Source organism: Carettochelys insculpta, chromosome 1 (genome assembly GCF_033958435.1).
Source record: "Carettochelys insculpta isolate YL-2023 chromosome 1, ASM3395843v1, whole genome shotgun sequence".
Lineage (NCBI taxonomy): Eukaryota > Metazoa > Chordata > Testudines > Carettochelyidae > Carettochelys > Carettochelys insculpta.
The window spans coordinates 35,812,071-35,827,678 of NC_134137.1; the positions used below are offsets into that span (position 1 = coordinate 35,812,071).

Consider the following 15,608-nt stretch of genomic DNA (forward strand, 5'->3'; position numbering starts at 1 on the left):
CGGGTGCCTGGGAAGGAGAGGGAGCTCAGGGAAGAGGGGGAGCCCAGGGAGGAGCCCTGGGGGGACGGGGAGCCCGGGGAGAGGGCTAGACACACCCTGCACACCCTCCACCGGTGCGCTCTCATGTCCTTCCCCTGCAGGTGGTCCGTGCAATCAATGCCCTGCTCCTCCACAGGCTCGTGCGGCTTGGGGACCTTGGATGCCGCCATCGCAGGGTTTGCCAGCCTGGGCTTCCCTAATTGCTTTGGGGCTCTCGATGGGACCCATATCCCCATCTGTGCCCTGGAGCACAGCGGAGGACGCTTCCTGAATAGGAAGGGATACCATTCCATGGTCCTCCAGGCCTTGGTGGACAGCCGGGGCCGCTTCTTGGACATTTATGTTGGCTGGCCTGGCAGCACCCACAACACCCGGGCGTTCAGAAATTCGGGCCTGTGCTGCCGGCTGGAGGTGGGGACCTACATCCCCCAGCAGGAGATCCCGCTGGGGGACACCATCATGCCCTTCTGCCTCGTCGCAGATGTGGCGCACCCCCTCCGGCCCTGGCTTATGCACCCCTAGACGGGCCATATAAGTGCCACCCAGGAGCGGTCCAACACCTGCTTGAACCATGCGCGCCAGGTGGTCGAGCGGACTTTCGGCCACCTCAAAGGCTGCTGGAGGTGTCTCCTCACCCACCTGGATGCACTGGTGGACAGCAAGGGAGAGGCATTCTTCCATGGCTGGGCTCTGGAGGTTGGCAGGGCCAACGCCCAGCCACCCATTGCCCCCAGTTGCCAGGGGATCTGGGTCTGGGAGGCCCTGCGGGCCCATTTTGACCAGGCTGCGGGGTGAATGCTGGCAGAGCCAGCTGCTGGTGAGCCACCCACTGCCCCCCCACATCCCCCACAACACTACCTGCCCCCATGCCCACACCACTGAGCACCAGAGAGCACACACCACCCACACACTTCTTTTGTAAATAAACAAAAAAATGAACTCTACATTAAGAAGGGGGGAACTATGTACCTGGGGGGCAGCTACTAAAGGGGAGTGGAACAAATAAACTATTTAAAATTATGGGGGGAATATGTACAAAGGAGGGGAGGGCCTGGGGGGGCAACGTCCTTGGCCCTTCGCCCTTCTTGTCCAGCACCTGGCGTGGGGGGGTGCGACCAACCCATGTCTGGGCCAGAGGCCCTGTCGAGGCTGGGTAGGGGCCGGGAGAACCGGCAGATACAGCCTGGCCAGGTCCTGAGCCCACGGTCCCCCTCAGTGGCAGGCTCCAGGACAGCTGCTGGTGGAGGGCGGCTTGGAGGGATGGCGGGCGGAGCAGTGGGGGGGCGGCCAACTGCTCCGCAATCCGCTCAAAGGTCTGCCTGAAAGCCCCCCAAGCTTCCTGATGCCAGGCCAGCACTTGCTCCTGCAGGTGGAGCTGCCGCTCCTCCACATGCAGGTGGCACTCAGAGACCTCCAGCTGATGCCGGAGGGTGACGAGGAGCTGGGGGTCAGCGGACACCCGGGGATGGTTCCGGCGCTGTCAGGCTGGTCCTGGGGCCGGTCCCTGCTCCGCTGCTGGGCTGGCCTGCTGCAATGGCCCTGGTGGGCTGTCCGGCACAGCGGACACAGCACCTGTGCTCTCAGGGCCCTCAGATGGTGCAGCTGCAGAACAGAGGCAGGGAGAGTGGAGACAGCTGTTAGTGTGGGCCCTGACCCGTGGCCCATGTCCTCCCACCCCTCTGCTGCTGGTTCCCCATCCCCATCCCCCAGAGATGCTGCTGATGATAATGGGTGTGCTATCCCCGTCCCCAGGGGGGACCTCTAGGTTCCACTCCCCCCATCCCCAGGGATGGGGCATGGCGCTGTCCTGCTGGGGGGGCAGGGGCTGATGGATTCTTCTGAGGGACATGCCACTGCTGTCCTCGGGGCCATGGTCATCTGGGTGTGTGGAGGGCCCTGGTCATGTCCCTTGGCCCTGCCCCTTAACCCTGGGGGTGTGCACTGGGGAACATACCTGATTGTCCGCTCCCACGGTCGGGGGACACCCATCAGGCGGACTCCCTGCTGGAGCTGCGGGAGGGGAGGTCTATGAGCCGCCTCCCCATCGCTGGAGGCCTCCTCCTCCTCCTCCTGCTGTGCTGTCTCAGGGGTGGGCTTCTGTGTGGGCCCCTGGGGTGCAGGGCTGGCCTCCGGGCTGGACTCCGTCTCCGGGGCCTGCTGGGGCTCGTCGGCCGAGGCGTCAAGGGTAGCCAGGGGGGAGATGGTGTACTGGGGGCCCAGGATTTCCCTGAGCTCCCTGTAAAAGGGGTAGGCAGTGGGGGCGGCCCCAGATTGGTGGGCCAGGGTGTAACCCTGCTGCAGCTCCTTCACCTTACTCCTGACATGGTCAGGAGTGCAGACAGGGTGACCCCGGGCAGCCAGGCCCTCGGCCAGCCGAGCGAATGCATCTGCATTCCGCCACTTGCTCCCCATTACCTCTAACATCTCCTCCTCGCCCCAGAGCCCCAGCAGGTCCTGGATCTCTGCCTTCGACCAGGAGGGGCCACGCTGCCTCTTCCCCCGCTGGCTGGCTGGCTGGGAGCCCTGGGTCCCCTTGGGGGGGTGCCCTGTGGGTGCTTGGGGGGTGGCTGGCTGCCATTGGTGCTGGGTGGTGGTCTGGAGCTTGTGGAGAATGTGCAGGCTGAGCACGTGTGTGTGCTGCTGCCTGCACGTGCTCTCAGCTTCCTGCACAGGAAATAATGGGGTGGGGAGCTTTAAGGGGCTGCTGCACGCGGCGACCATAGAGCTCAGAGGATGGAGAGAGAGTCTCTCAACCCCTCAGCTGATGGCCACCATGGAGGACCCTGCTATTTCGATGTTGCAGGACGCGGATCGTCTACACGTGCCCTACTTCGACGTTGAACATCGAAGTAGGGCGCTATTCCCATCTCCTCATGAGGATAGCTATTTCGACGTCTTGCCGCCTTACGTCGATTTCAACTTCAAAATAGCGCTCGGCATGTATAGACATGGTGGGCGCTATTTCGAAGTTGGCCCGGCTACTTCAAAATGGCCGGCTAGTGTAGACGCAGCTAGTATAATGCAAAGAGATCTGTTTAAAATGATCCTCCTCCATTTAATGCAACTTGCAGCCCTTACATCCTGAACTGCCATTTCACAGCCTAAGGGGGATTGAGTGTCTTCAGGAATTTTTATGATGATCTGAATATCATCTAGGTCTAGAACTGCCAAAACTTTGTAATACTTAAAAACCAAGCACTCCAGTAGCAGTGCTGGTGCCTCCAACATACCACTTTATCCCTTCCTCCCCCTTCAAGCCCAGGACCCTGCATCTGCCCCTCCTTTTATCTGAGCTTCCTTTAGTACTCTTCCTTTTTTCCTCCCAGCCCCCAAAAACACAGGTTGGGAAGGACTTTCCTGAGGAGCTGGGGCTGGTAACTGCAGCCAACTAACTCAGGTAGGAGGTGGCCCTACAAAAGTAGGGGCTGGTGTGGGTTATGACCTGACATCTCATTGTCTCTGCTGCCCACAGTAACCCTATTTTCGTGTCCAGTCAGTAGATCTGACTGGTCTCTTTCAGGTCCTCTTTGTGACCAGATTTTCAGGATGAAAACCAGACCCTTCTCAACCCTCCTAAGATGCTGTGTGGAAAGCTGTGTACTTGATGCAGCAAATGATACTCTGACCTCTGAATCAATGTCCCAGCTTCACTTTGGCGGACTCAGTATTTTCAGTGAGGAGACTTGTTTTAAAACAAACCCTGTATTTTAGATCTACAACCAGGTGAACAAGTCATTGTCTGCTATTCTAACATACAACCAGCCTATACGTTTCCTACAAAAGCGTTGCTTCTGAGACCCATTTTTGAGAGACAGAGTTGCAGCAATGGCAGGGAGAATTGGCAGGAAATTTGGCAACTTTTCACTGCTTAATACACAGAACACTGTAGCGCTGGAGTTAACATGTCAGATCCTGACTTCAGTTGTGCTGTGACAGTTTACATCAGCTGACGGTCTATCCCCTTTCCTTTGTATGAAGTGTTTGCCTAAAGACTGGGAGGAGCAGGGATGTTAACTTTATAGCTTGGTCAAATATCAAAATGGGGGATTACATACTTTATATGAAAATAGCCCCTGTGTTTGCACCTGGATGTGGAGTAAAAAACACATTCTTTCTAATTAGTTTTCAGGAAATATGCCCACTCCAATAACTTGATCAATAAAATACAGTAAAAGAAAATAAGACAGCAACTCATTCAGAAATTCTTGTGTAAGAACCAAGCTTCCTGTGCCACAGCCACTAATACTTTTCCCTCTGTAACTAAAATGAATCCCTCTCACAAAGGCTGTGCCTCACTCTAGCAATCTGTCAACATAAGTTACAGTCAGAAGATATCTGCTGACAAAACTCCTCTCGACAGATTGCGGCCACACATGAAAGCAGATCACTCTGTTGAGTCACTCTGTCAACAAAGAGCAGCTCTACTGCCCGTGTGCTCTCTTGACAGAACGGTAAACCAGAACAGCAGACTGGGCTGCTCCATTACCCAGGATCCCTGTCTGTCAACAGAGGTCCCCCTGGAGCATCCACACAGCTTTTTTGTCAACAGATTCTGGCGAGAGAGGTCTTCTGCCTCATGAGGGTGAGGCAGAAGTCTATTGACAAATGTGCTGAGTGCTGTTGATAATACATTGACAAAACACATTTTTAGTGTGGACCCTCTGCAAGTTTTGTTGGCAAGACTCTCCAATGTAGACGTAGCCAAAGAGAAAACTATCTTCGTCTGTTTTTAATTTCCCTTTTTCCTTTTCCCAGTCCTTCAAAACCAAATTGTATAAATCTCAGGTCTCTGAGAAGTCACTTTCTCTTAGCTTTGAACCCCATACTGTGAAATAAATGGATCTCCCTAAAGGAAAAAGACTGAGCTTCAAAAAAGCAGATTTCTAAAGAAAGATAGATAGATAGATGTGGCTCTTAATCCCTAAATGATTGGCTACATTGGTTTTATGTATACAAGAAATCTGCTTTTTTGAAGCTCAGTCAAAGCTAAAGATAGATAGATATGTATGTATGTGACTCAATGTCCTCCCCCTACTACAGAGCCAGGCACCCCAACCCCCCAGCAACTCACCAGAGCGGCTGCTGCCACACATTTCTCCCATGAAGCGGAGTGGCGTGTGTGCAGAGCAGGCAGACAGCGCTCCCAGCATGTGGCTCTTTGGAGTAGTCTCATTTAATGGCTCAAATAGCCATGGGTTGGCCACCCCTGACATAAAGAAACCTCATACATGATCCATACTTGCGCTGCAGTGATCTTAAACATTTATTCTTTATCTGTTTCATAATCACAGTAATATTCCCATGGAAAATAATGGAGGTACTGGTCACATTGAGACCCCTATTAAAAATGAGATATCCAGCATATCTGATCTGCTGCTTTTATCACTAATATTTGAGAAGGTTTTACATTATGATATCTTGGTTTCAAATTAAATGTCAGATTCAATTTCCAGCTGAAAACATGAAGTGTGTGACTTTCTGTAAAAGAGTAACCTCTCACCACCACTGCGTAATTGGTGTGTGAACTCAATATGGGACACAAGTCTTGAAAGCAATCATTATGTGGCACCCTTTTCTTTTAAAAGTAAACAAGCCATCCTCAGATCTTTAAAAAAAAATAAAATAAAATAAAAATCTTTGCTTGTGATTTGAGCCCTTACTGAATCCTCCTGACTTTGTTTAAAATCTTGGTAAAAGTAGTGCTAAATAGCGTGACTACAGATACGAACCATCCCAATGGGATCAGGCCATCAGTTACATCTTTATATCTGTGACATTTAGCTTCTAATAAAATGAGATTTGTGAAAGGAACTGAAGAGGTACTTTAGTTATTTTTTCCCCTTTCTATGCAGGCTAGCTCTCGTTTTAATAATGGGACTTCTAATCCACTTTAGTATCCTAGTGTTATATCTTCGCAAACTATCTGCATTATAAGTAGTATTTGTGAGATATGTTGAAATATAAAAATGTACCCTTAAACATCTAGACATCATGTTTAGCTCTGGTTGTAATTATTAATGTAAGAAACATGCAATTAAATATACTCCTAAAAATAATAGATAATTCCCTGTAACACCAGTCAATTTGTTTCATCATTAGTATCCTTCAGCATGGCAGTTTAAAATGTTTTGCAGTCATTCAAATGGAATGGGCCAAAATTGCTAACATTTAACTCCCCCTAACTGTTTTAGAACAATTGACTATTTGAAGTATCTTCTTCTGAAATATAGTTTTATCTTTATGATGCATTTTGAAACTCCACATGCCAACAGATAATTTTAATAGTGAAGCCATCCATCTCCAAAGATAATGTATTCTTTACTGTATATGTAAATAAAATCTGTCCTGTTTATGATAAGATTGTTCTGAAAATGAAAATTTTCTTCATTATATATGGCTTGTCTTTTAAGGTTAGAAATAGCTATTATGATGATCTATTTGTTTTCCTGGTTGGAATTTCACACATGCACTGAATCCAAAAAACTCATGGTAACGTTAAAAGCATGTATTTTAGTAAGATAATCAGGGTAAAATTTTCAAAAGTGCTTAAGTCCCATTAATTTTCAAAGAGACATGCATGTACCTGCAGATCCTGATGTAAAGATGAATGTGCCATACTTATTAAGCAGTACAAATGATTGATTTTTACTTGTGGAACCTTCTCATTTTCAAACAGGATCAGTGCAGGTGGCCCCTTACGCTCCTACAGAATCACAGTGAATTCAATTATATTAAGACCACGAGTCATATCAATATTAAAAACAAAACAAAACAACAAAAAATACCCCTAAGCTGGGGTAAAGCTCTAATATAATATATCAAGCATAGATAATGAACAAATTTGGTGGCTGCTTTGTTTCATATTTGTCCAAATACCACAAAAGAGCATTTGCAAATGTGCCATTTGAAAATTATAAAAGTCCTTGCTGCTAATCAAGATTCTTACATATTTGTTCTAGGAGACATTTATTAAAATAGACTATGGCTTGCATTTAATTTTACTACACTGTACCTATAAAATGATTTTGCTGTGATATATCTAAACAGGATATCTGTTTACTAATCTAATTTTGTGTGTGTGTGTGTGCGTGTATTGGCTGACACACTGGGGATTGACTAGTAACCTCTAGAACTAAAAGAGTGAGCTGCTCCAACTTCAGCAAAAGCTCTCTAGCTTGGTTTTTATCAGTCTTCTCTGTGGATTGGCAGAGAGGAGAACCTGTGAAGCACTCAACAACGGGTTATGTAGATACATCCTGTTCATGCATATGCCAGTTCAAGTCTCCTATGTCTGTCTTCTGTCCTTTTAATATAACCCACTGTGCATAAAATGCCTTCTAAAACCCATAGCACCAGGTCTACATCCTCTTCTTATTGAAATCCTCCTAAAAGACTCTTCATGCAAGTCCCTCAAACGTAAATGAGATACAATTGAAATACAGTAACTGCTTTTTCTATGCCCCTCTCTTTTTGGCTTCTGTAATGTAATCAGATCCATGTGAGCAAAGCACTGTGTCCCTTTACAACTCTAATGAAGTCATTAGAGTTCTGCTTAGATGCAGGGTCTGGTTGCATAGATCCAGTTATGGAATTTGGAGCCTAGCACTGCCTGCCCTGAAGGGATGACAGTTTCTTTATCTCTCTTTCATGTGCAGCGCTGATAGCTAATAGGTATATCCTGCTATCCCAACAGTAGATTTGTCTGGCAGGGGCCATTTCACTACATAAACAAATGTTCAGGTCCGCAAAGAGAGGTGTGCTCAATAATACTTAGTCTGATGTGCTTAATATATGCATAACCTAACACTCTTAATAGCCTCATAGAGTGCTAAGTAATGCTGCCTTGCACAATTAAAATGCACAATCTTATTAGTCTGGCAATTATATTTAGTGGCAGGCTTAGGCTATACTGATTTTTCACTAGCATACATAATTCCAGATACAGGTGGAAGATGGAATCTATAAACTTATTCATCAAAGTCAGCATCCCTATGTGCACAAGCTGGCTGCTTCAGGAAGGAACCCAGCTTGGACTCTCTCCACAGAAGGTGGACCCAACAGAATATGGCTGCAATAGCATGACACAACAGTGGCCTTATCATTGCCCTGCTGTACCTATTCTATGAATAGAAGACCTACTCTGCCAGTATGGTGCAGTTCATGATTACGAAATAGAGTTTTAAAATAATAAAAAAAAGGGTTGCAAAACCACTGTTCAGTCTAAGTCCTGTCTCATATCCCAGACAAGCTGCATGAATTTACTTTTCTCTGAGGTTTTAAATTCTAAATGGATTGAATTGAATTTAAATATTCAAGTGACAGAGGCAGCCTGCAGGTATTGCATGAATTGGTGTAGGCACTCATCCACAACATCTCTGGTACTTTTGGGGTTCCTCAGGTAACCATGGGCTATGAGGTAGCTGCTTTCTCAAGTTGCCTGCATAATAAAATCCCATCAAGAGAGTTAGACAGGGGACCTAGGACTTCCTCATTGCTATGGCATTAGGCTGGGAATCAAATTACCGACACTCCATTTTTAGGTGTATTACAAACTTCCTGGGTGAACTTGGACAAGTTGCTGAAACCCACTGTAAAAGAGTGTTGGAAGATGATTTCATAAATCTTGTGAGGCTGTCTGCTGTGAGGTGAAGCCACATATATACCTAGCCTATATCTATACTATAGAGTTTTGTTGGCAAAACCCCAATTTTGTTGACAAAACTTGAGGCGCATCTACTCTAAAAATGTATTCTGTCAACGGTAACTGAACAGAACGTGGCACTTTTGTTGATGGACTTCTGCTTCTCCCCGACAAGGCAGAAGCCTTTCTCAACAGAATCTGTTGACAGAAAAGCCACGTGGACACTCCAGGGGGGGCCTCTGTTGACAGACAGGACTTCCAGATTACCAGGCAGCCCTGTCCGCTGTGCTTGTAGTTAGCCATTTTGTTAAGAGAGAGGCTGGGCACTATTGCCACTCTCTGTCGACAGAGCCGATCAGCAGCAATACACTTTCGTGTGTGTCTGCAATCTGTCAAAAGAAGTTTTGCAGGAAGTTGTCTTCTGACAGCAACTTCTGTCAACAGATCACTGTGGTGTAGACTTAGCCCTACAGAGAGAACACCAATATCTTCAGACTAAAAACTCCATTAACACTTAAAAGATGTACAAAAAATGCCAAGCACCTGAACCAGTTTCAGATTTTCAAAAGGGCTCATCTTTCCTTCAGGCACCCCAAATAAAGTGGCCAATTTTTTAAAGAAAAGCTCTGCCCCCCTCCCCCTCCTAGCACCTCCTGTCTTTTTCTGTCATGCCAAAATAGGAGACAAACTCACAAAAATCTGTTTCTAATGTTTTGTTTTACTTGGACCATAAACTGTTTTAGGGCAGGGACTGACTTTGTTCCATTTTAGTACAGTGCCTAGCACACACGGGTCCAGCTCCACATCCAACCCAGTGCTTTTTTTGTGCCAGTACTTTCTGGTACTGAGTACTGGCACCTCAGCAGCCCCAGCTCTGTGATTGGCTTAGGGGTCATGGGGGTGGGGATCTGGCTGTGTACCGGCTTCTCTTTTTTTTTTAAGTGCTGCAAATATCTTTCTACACTGCTTTGATTTTCCTAAGGCTCCCTACACTAGCCACTTACTCTGCTGAGTAACTTCATTCATATTGAGTAATTCTGAGAGCTTTCCTCATTGGCTACGTCTACATGAGAAGCTCCTGTCAACAGAAGTTGCTGTCAGAAGGGATTTCCTGGCAAAACTCCAGTTGACAGATTGCATCTACACATAAAAGCAGATTGAAAGAGCAATCCGCTCTGTTGACAGAGAGCAGCAAGACTGCCTGGCCCTCTCTTGACAGAACAGCTGACCAGAAGCCCAGCAAACAAGGCTGCCCAGTGAACCAGAAGTCCTGTCTGTCAACAAAAGGGCCCTGGTGTGTCTACATAGGAGTTTTTTCGACAGAATACTCTTGAGAGAGGCATTATATCTCAATGGGGAGAGGTATATAATACTGACAGTGGATGTGCTAGGTTTTGTTAACAAACTGTCGACAAAGCACATTTGCTGTGTAGACACTCCACGGTTTTCCTGACAAAAGCCTAGTTTTGTGGGAAAAGCCTCTCATGTAGACGTAGCCATTATCTTTGTATTATCTTGCATAAATGTTTGTAGCATCAACCCACAGCAATACTTTAAAAATGGACACATTTATTTTCTTGAATACATTAGTCAGTGAAAGTACTCCATGAAACTTTATACATTTACATAGTAACAGAGAGGAAGCCGTGCTAGTCTATACACTATCAAAACAAAAAGCAGTCAAGTAGCACTTTAAAGACTAGCAAAATAGTTTATTAGGTGAGCTTTCGTGGGACAGACCCACTTCTTCAGACCATATCCAGACCAGAATATTGAGTCTGTTCTGGTCTGGATATGGTCTGAAGAAGTGGGTCTGTCCCACGAAAGCTCACCTAATAAACTATTTTGCTAGTCTTTAAAGTGCTACTTGACTGCTTTTTGTTTTTATACATTTACATCTTAGCTTTAAATATTTTAAGGTTTCTGATCACAGCCTGTCTGGGTTTCCACTGAACTTCACTAAAATTGGTCTCTGCAGCATATTTTGTTTTTGGCAAATGAGATGAGTGAATTTCAAGAAAAAAATGTTTTATCAGAACTTATTTGGCTAGCTTTGTTCTCAGTTTAATGTGTGAGGATTGCATTCAGTTTTACCTATTCTCCAAGAGGTGGCAAAAGCAAATTAATAAAAATGGTGGATAATTTTACACTTTTGCCCAGCAGATGATGACAAGTAGTTGTGAACCATACAATTGCCTTTGCATTTACTGGAAAGGAAGGTATTTCAAATTTCACATTTATAGGGTTTGTGGTGCTTTAGTACTCAAATATGAACAGATAATAACTATTGAAACAGGAGCTTCTTAATTTACAGGTACTAGGTGAGATTTTCAGTGGAGCCTAAGTTACACTGAATCATTCAATGGGACCTGGGGACCTGTACATTTAAGTCAGTTATGTGCTTCTGAAATTTTGAACATTTTCTGCATTCAGGAAACATCCTTGTTTTGCTTTCCAAAAGAGAAGAACGCTCAGATACTCCATTTATGTCAATGGTAATTCTGCGCAATCTACTTCCTCTATGACATTTGTGCCTTTATGCTGAATCTGAAGAAGTGGATCTTAGCCATGAAAGCTGATTATCTAATAAATAAATGTATTAGTCTTTAAGGTGCTACAGAATTTCTTGTTTTTTCTGGAAGAATTTCATCCTAGAATATGAGCCTTAACCCCCCGCAACCCTGCAGACCAGACCAGCAGCCTGACACCCCTGCCAGCCTGAAGACTGTCCCCGGCAGCCTGACCACCACCAGCCACGTGGCCCCAGCAGCCTTAACCCCGCAAAGGCCCCACAGACCAGCCCAGAAGCGTCATCACCGCTGGCCCTGCGGTCATGACAGCCTTAACCCTGCCCCCAACCCCCGGCCCCACAGACCAGCCCGGCAGCCTGACCCCGCCCCCCTTGCTGCCGGCTCACAGACTGGCCTGTGGCAGCCTGACTCCACCACTGGCCCCATAGACCTAGCCCACTGCAGCCTGACCTCCTCCCCCAACCGGCCACACACCCAACCTGCAGCACCCTTAACCCCCCCAACCCTCCCCACAGACCCTACCCACCACCAGGTTTTAACCCTCCCTCCTACTCATGGCCCCAAACTCTCCCCAACCTTAAAACTCCCTCCTCCTCCCCAAACCCAAGGTTCTCTTACCTTTCCAAAGCAGTGCCACATGCTGCCACTCCTTTGCTAATCAGAGACTTTTACATGTATTTTAATGGGAATTTAACATCCCTCTTGCAAGTTTTCACCTGCAAGCAGAAAGGTGGGAACCAATTGTGTTCATAGAGCGAGGGATGAGTGTAGACTTTTGGATATTTATTTCAATACAGTAAACCCTCAGTTTAAAGGACTAATAATTATAAAGAACTAAACTTCTGTCAACAGATCACTGTAATGTAGACATCACCTTTATGTTTCTAGCTATTTTAAGCTCATTTTGCACCATGACTTCTCTAATTTTGCCCGTAGGTCTTTATGTTATTTGTCTATATTCCTTTTATGTAACTTAACCCAGTTTACACTTTTTGTAGGACTTCTTTTGATTTTCGGATCATTCTAGATCTCTTGGTTAAACAGAATGGCATATTTCCTGTCTTTTCTGCATAGTGGAATAGTTTGCCCTTATGCCCTTAATAATGTCTCTCTGAAAAACTGCCAACTGTCTTCATTTGGTTTTCTTTTTAGACTTGCTTTTCGTGGGATTTTGCCTACCAATTCCCTGAGTGTGCTAAAGTCTGCCTTTTTTAAATCTATGGTCTTTCTTTTGCTGTTCTCCCTCCTACCTTTCCTTAGAATCATAAGCTCTATCATTTCATGATCAGATGCCTTCCATTTTCAATTTTGAGTTTAACAAATAGGGAGGAATGGGTTGAGAACTAATAGGAAATTAATACAATAGATAATTAATGGGTAATTAATACACTAATTAGTTTAATTAATAAGTAATTAATACATTTCATTGTAAGATTTATAGCTCAGCTGCTTTCTGTCGTAGTAATGACTCTGTCATTTCAGAAATATTCTTGAGATAGTCTCATGCTTCTCTTTAGTCCTAGAACCATTTTTTCCTGTTCTTGTGACATAAGAATCACCAGAATTTTGACTATCATTTCTGCTTTTCGCCTTGTAAAAATGGGCATTGAAAAAGGAAAAAAAAAACCAATGATGCATTCTACAAATTTTAACAGAAATAGCCATAAGGAAAAAAAGTTAAATATTAATGAAAATGTTTATTTCCCATAGGTCTGTCCAGCAGAGAATGCTGAAAGAGATAACTCACCCAGCCCAGGAAATGTACTGACTGAAACACAGATTATCACAGAAGTGGAAAACAAAGGCAGCTGGCATTAATAATTAATTGAGAAGGGTTCCCTGTGGAGGTTTAGATGAGCTGCAGTTATGTTCTATTTCAAGGATGCATATATTAACATGTACACTTCAGATTAAATATGCCCAGTTTAAACTACTTGAAAGAAAGAACAATCCCAAATTGGGAATCTTTATTTGTGTTAAGTGTTGCACCTGGAGTGCTATATAGATGAGAGCTGACAAGTTACACCTGTAGAGGGTTTCAAGAATAACTTCTCCAGTATAAAAATAAATGGAGTCTTTCCCTGCTCACTCTGTATGTGCAGGTGTGTTTGTGTTTGTGCATGCCCCCTGCACAGAAAAGGGGAAATAGGTGATGTATCTCACAAGTGGAGATGTTCAAGGTGCATTTTAATAGGCAAGATACAGCAGAAAGATTATCACATATGTTCTTTGAAACATTTTAATGTTTTCACTTTGATTGTGTTGCACCCCTTCTGTGTCTACTTTCTATGGCTAGTCTAATGAGTGACAGAGACCACAAAATGGGTAATGTTACTATGCTAAGTGATGCCACTTAGCTAGTGGTCCACATTAAAGGTTGTAAATGAACCACATTGATTCTGATGACGTTAGAGGCATGATTCACATTCCATCCCCACATGGACTAGCCCAGAGTACAGAATGCTGCATTCTCAACTGCTATTGTGGCAAGTGTTCACGTGAGGGTTGGGGCATAATTCCTTAAGATCACTTGCAGAAGGGCCTGTCATAATCTAGCTTTAAGCAGTTGTGACACAATAGCCATGGCAAGCCTTATGCTCATCCAGACATGGAGCAGAAATACACTCACGTGGCCCACAACAACTAGACATTTGAACTGTGGATGCTGACTGCCTGAATCAGTCAAGGAACAATCTGCAGGTTGCAATCCATTCATATTGTTTCAACTCTTACAATAACATCTAAGAATCATATAAATCAATACTATAACAAAAGTTTCCTCCCCAGAGATCTCCCAGACGTACTAGACAAGACTGGACAGATGGGGGAGATAGACAGATGGGTGTCAGTTTGGGAGAAGGAAAATAAACATTCACAAAGATATTTCAAACTGAAATATTATTGGTGTTTGCAACCTGTTTTGGCATCAGTGGAAGCGGTTGAATTTGGTGAACTAGTTGTTCTTTTCAACTCTCTTTCTTACCTCTAGAAAACACCAAACCATTATTTCAAGAAGCTGGGGGAAATGGTTTGCTGCATTCATTACACTGGCTGATAAAAGCTGCAGTGTGCCGTTTGAATTCTGGGCTCCAGGAAGAACAGGCATTCAGGGCCCTGACATACCTCTGCCATCAGGGGCCGTGTCTACACGTGCACGCTACTTCGAAGTAGCGGCGCCAACTTTGAAATAGCAGCCGTCACGGCTACACGTGTTGGGCGCTATTTCGAAGTTGAAATCGACATTAGGTGGCGAGACGTTTAAGTCGCTAACCCCATGAGGGGATGGGAATAGCGCCCTACTTCGAAGCTGAACGTCGAAGTAGGGCACATGTAGATGATATGCGTCCCACACCATCGAAATAGCGGGGTCCGCCATGGCGGCCATCAGATGAGGGGTTGAGAGACGCTCTCACTCCAGCCCCTGCGGAGCTCTATGGTCATCGTGTGCAGCAGCCCTTAGCCCAGGGCTTCTGGCTGCTGCTGCCGCAGCTGGGGATCCATGCTGCATGCACAGGGTCTGCAACCAGTTGTCGGCTCTGTGGATCTTGTGTTGTTTAGTGCAACTGTGTCTGGGAGGGGCCCTTTAAGGGAGCGGCTTGCTGTTGAGTCTGCCCTGTGACCCTGTCTGCAGCTGTTCCTGGCACCCTTATTTCAATGTGTGCTACTTTGGCGTGTAAACGTTCCCTCGCAGCGCCTATTTCGATGTGGTGCTGCCCAACGTTGAAGTTGAATGTCGATGTTGCCAGCCCTGGAGGATGTGTAGACGTTATTCATCGAAATAGACTATATCGATGTACGTGCACGTGTAGACATAGCCAGGATGAACAGCAAGGTCTACCTTATTTCTAGTGCAGCTATATGATGACATTCACAACCTAGCCCTGAACATAGATAGACACAGGTCTATACTATGAAATTGCTTGAGATTCTCTTAACATACCTCCATTTCAAAGTATCCCCTCCCATTTTACAGAAAGAGCTCTTGGAATTGCACTAGATTCTCGTGTTTATTTTGAGTAGACTATCAGATTTTTACCAGATGTTTCTAATTTTCCTAACAGAGACTTTGTCTTCTGTCTCACTAGATTGATCTTTAATGAAGAAGCATCAGCACTGCTAAAATCACACAAACAGGGACTCGAGATCTTTGTGAGTAATGATGTGGTCGTCATGGAGACTGATTCTGTTTCTGTCACTCACTGGGTGTCTTTCAGGTAAAGCACCAAAAATGTGCATTACTGTTTTAAGAATATCTGACAAGAAGAAAATCGAACTATAAAAGCAACATTAGTGCAAAGAAAAACGAACAAACCATGTCAATTTGCAATAAATCAAAAGCAATGAATGTTATCAACCTAAATATAAAGATTGTGATTGCTTAATACAAAATTGCACAA

At 45.4% G+C, this 15,608-nt stretch overlaps 1 protein-coding gene across 1 annotated transcript in view; it reads left to right on the top strand.

Moving 5' to 3' along the window:
• CNTN5 (contactin 5) overlaps positions 1-15,608 on the top strand; it is an 850,947-nt gene that overhangs the window by 264,603 nt on the left and 570,736 nt on the right. Inside the window, exon 3 of the mRNA XM_074981652.1 lies at positions 15,297-15,425. Within this exon, the coding sequence (XP_074837753.1) occupies positions 15,368-15,425 (58 nt within the window). The 5' untranslated portion in view covers positions 15,297-15,367. The remainder of the gene's footprint in view (positions 1-15,296; positions 15,426-15,608) is intronic.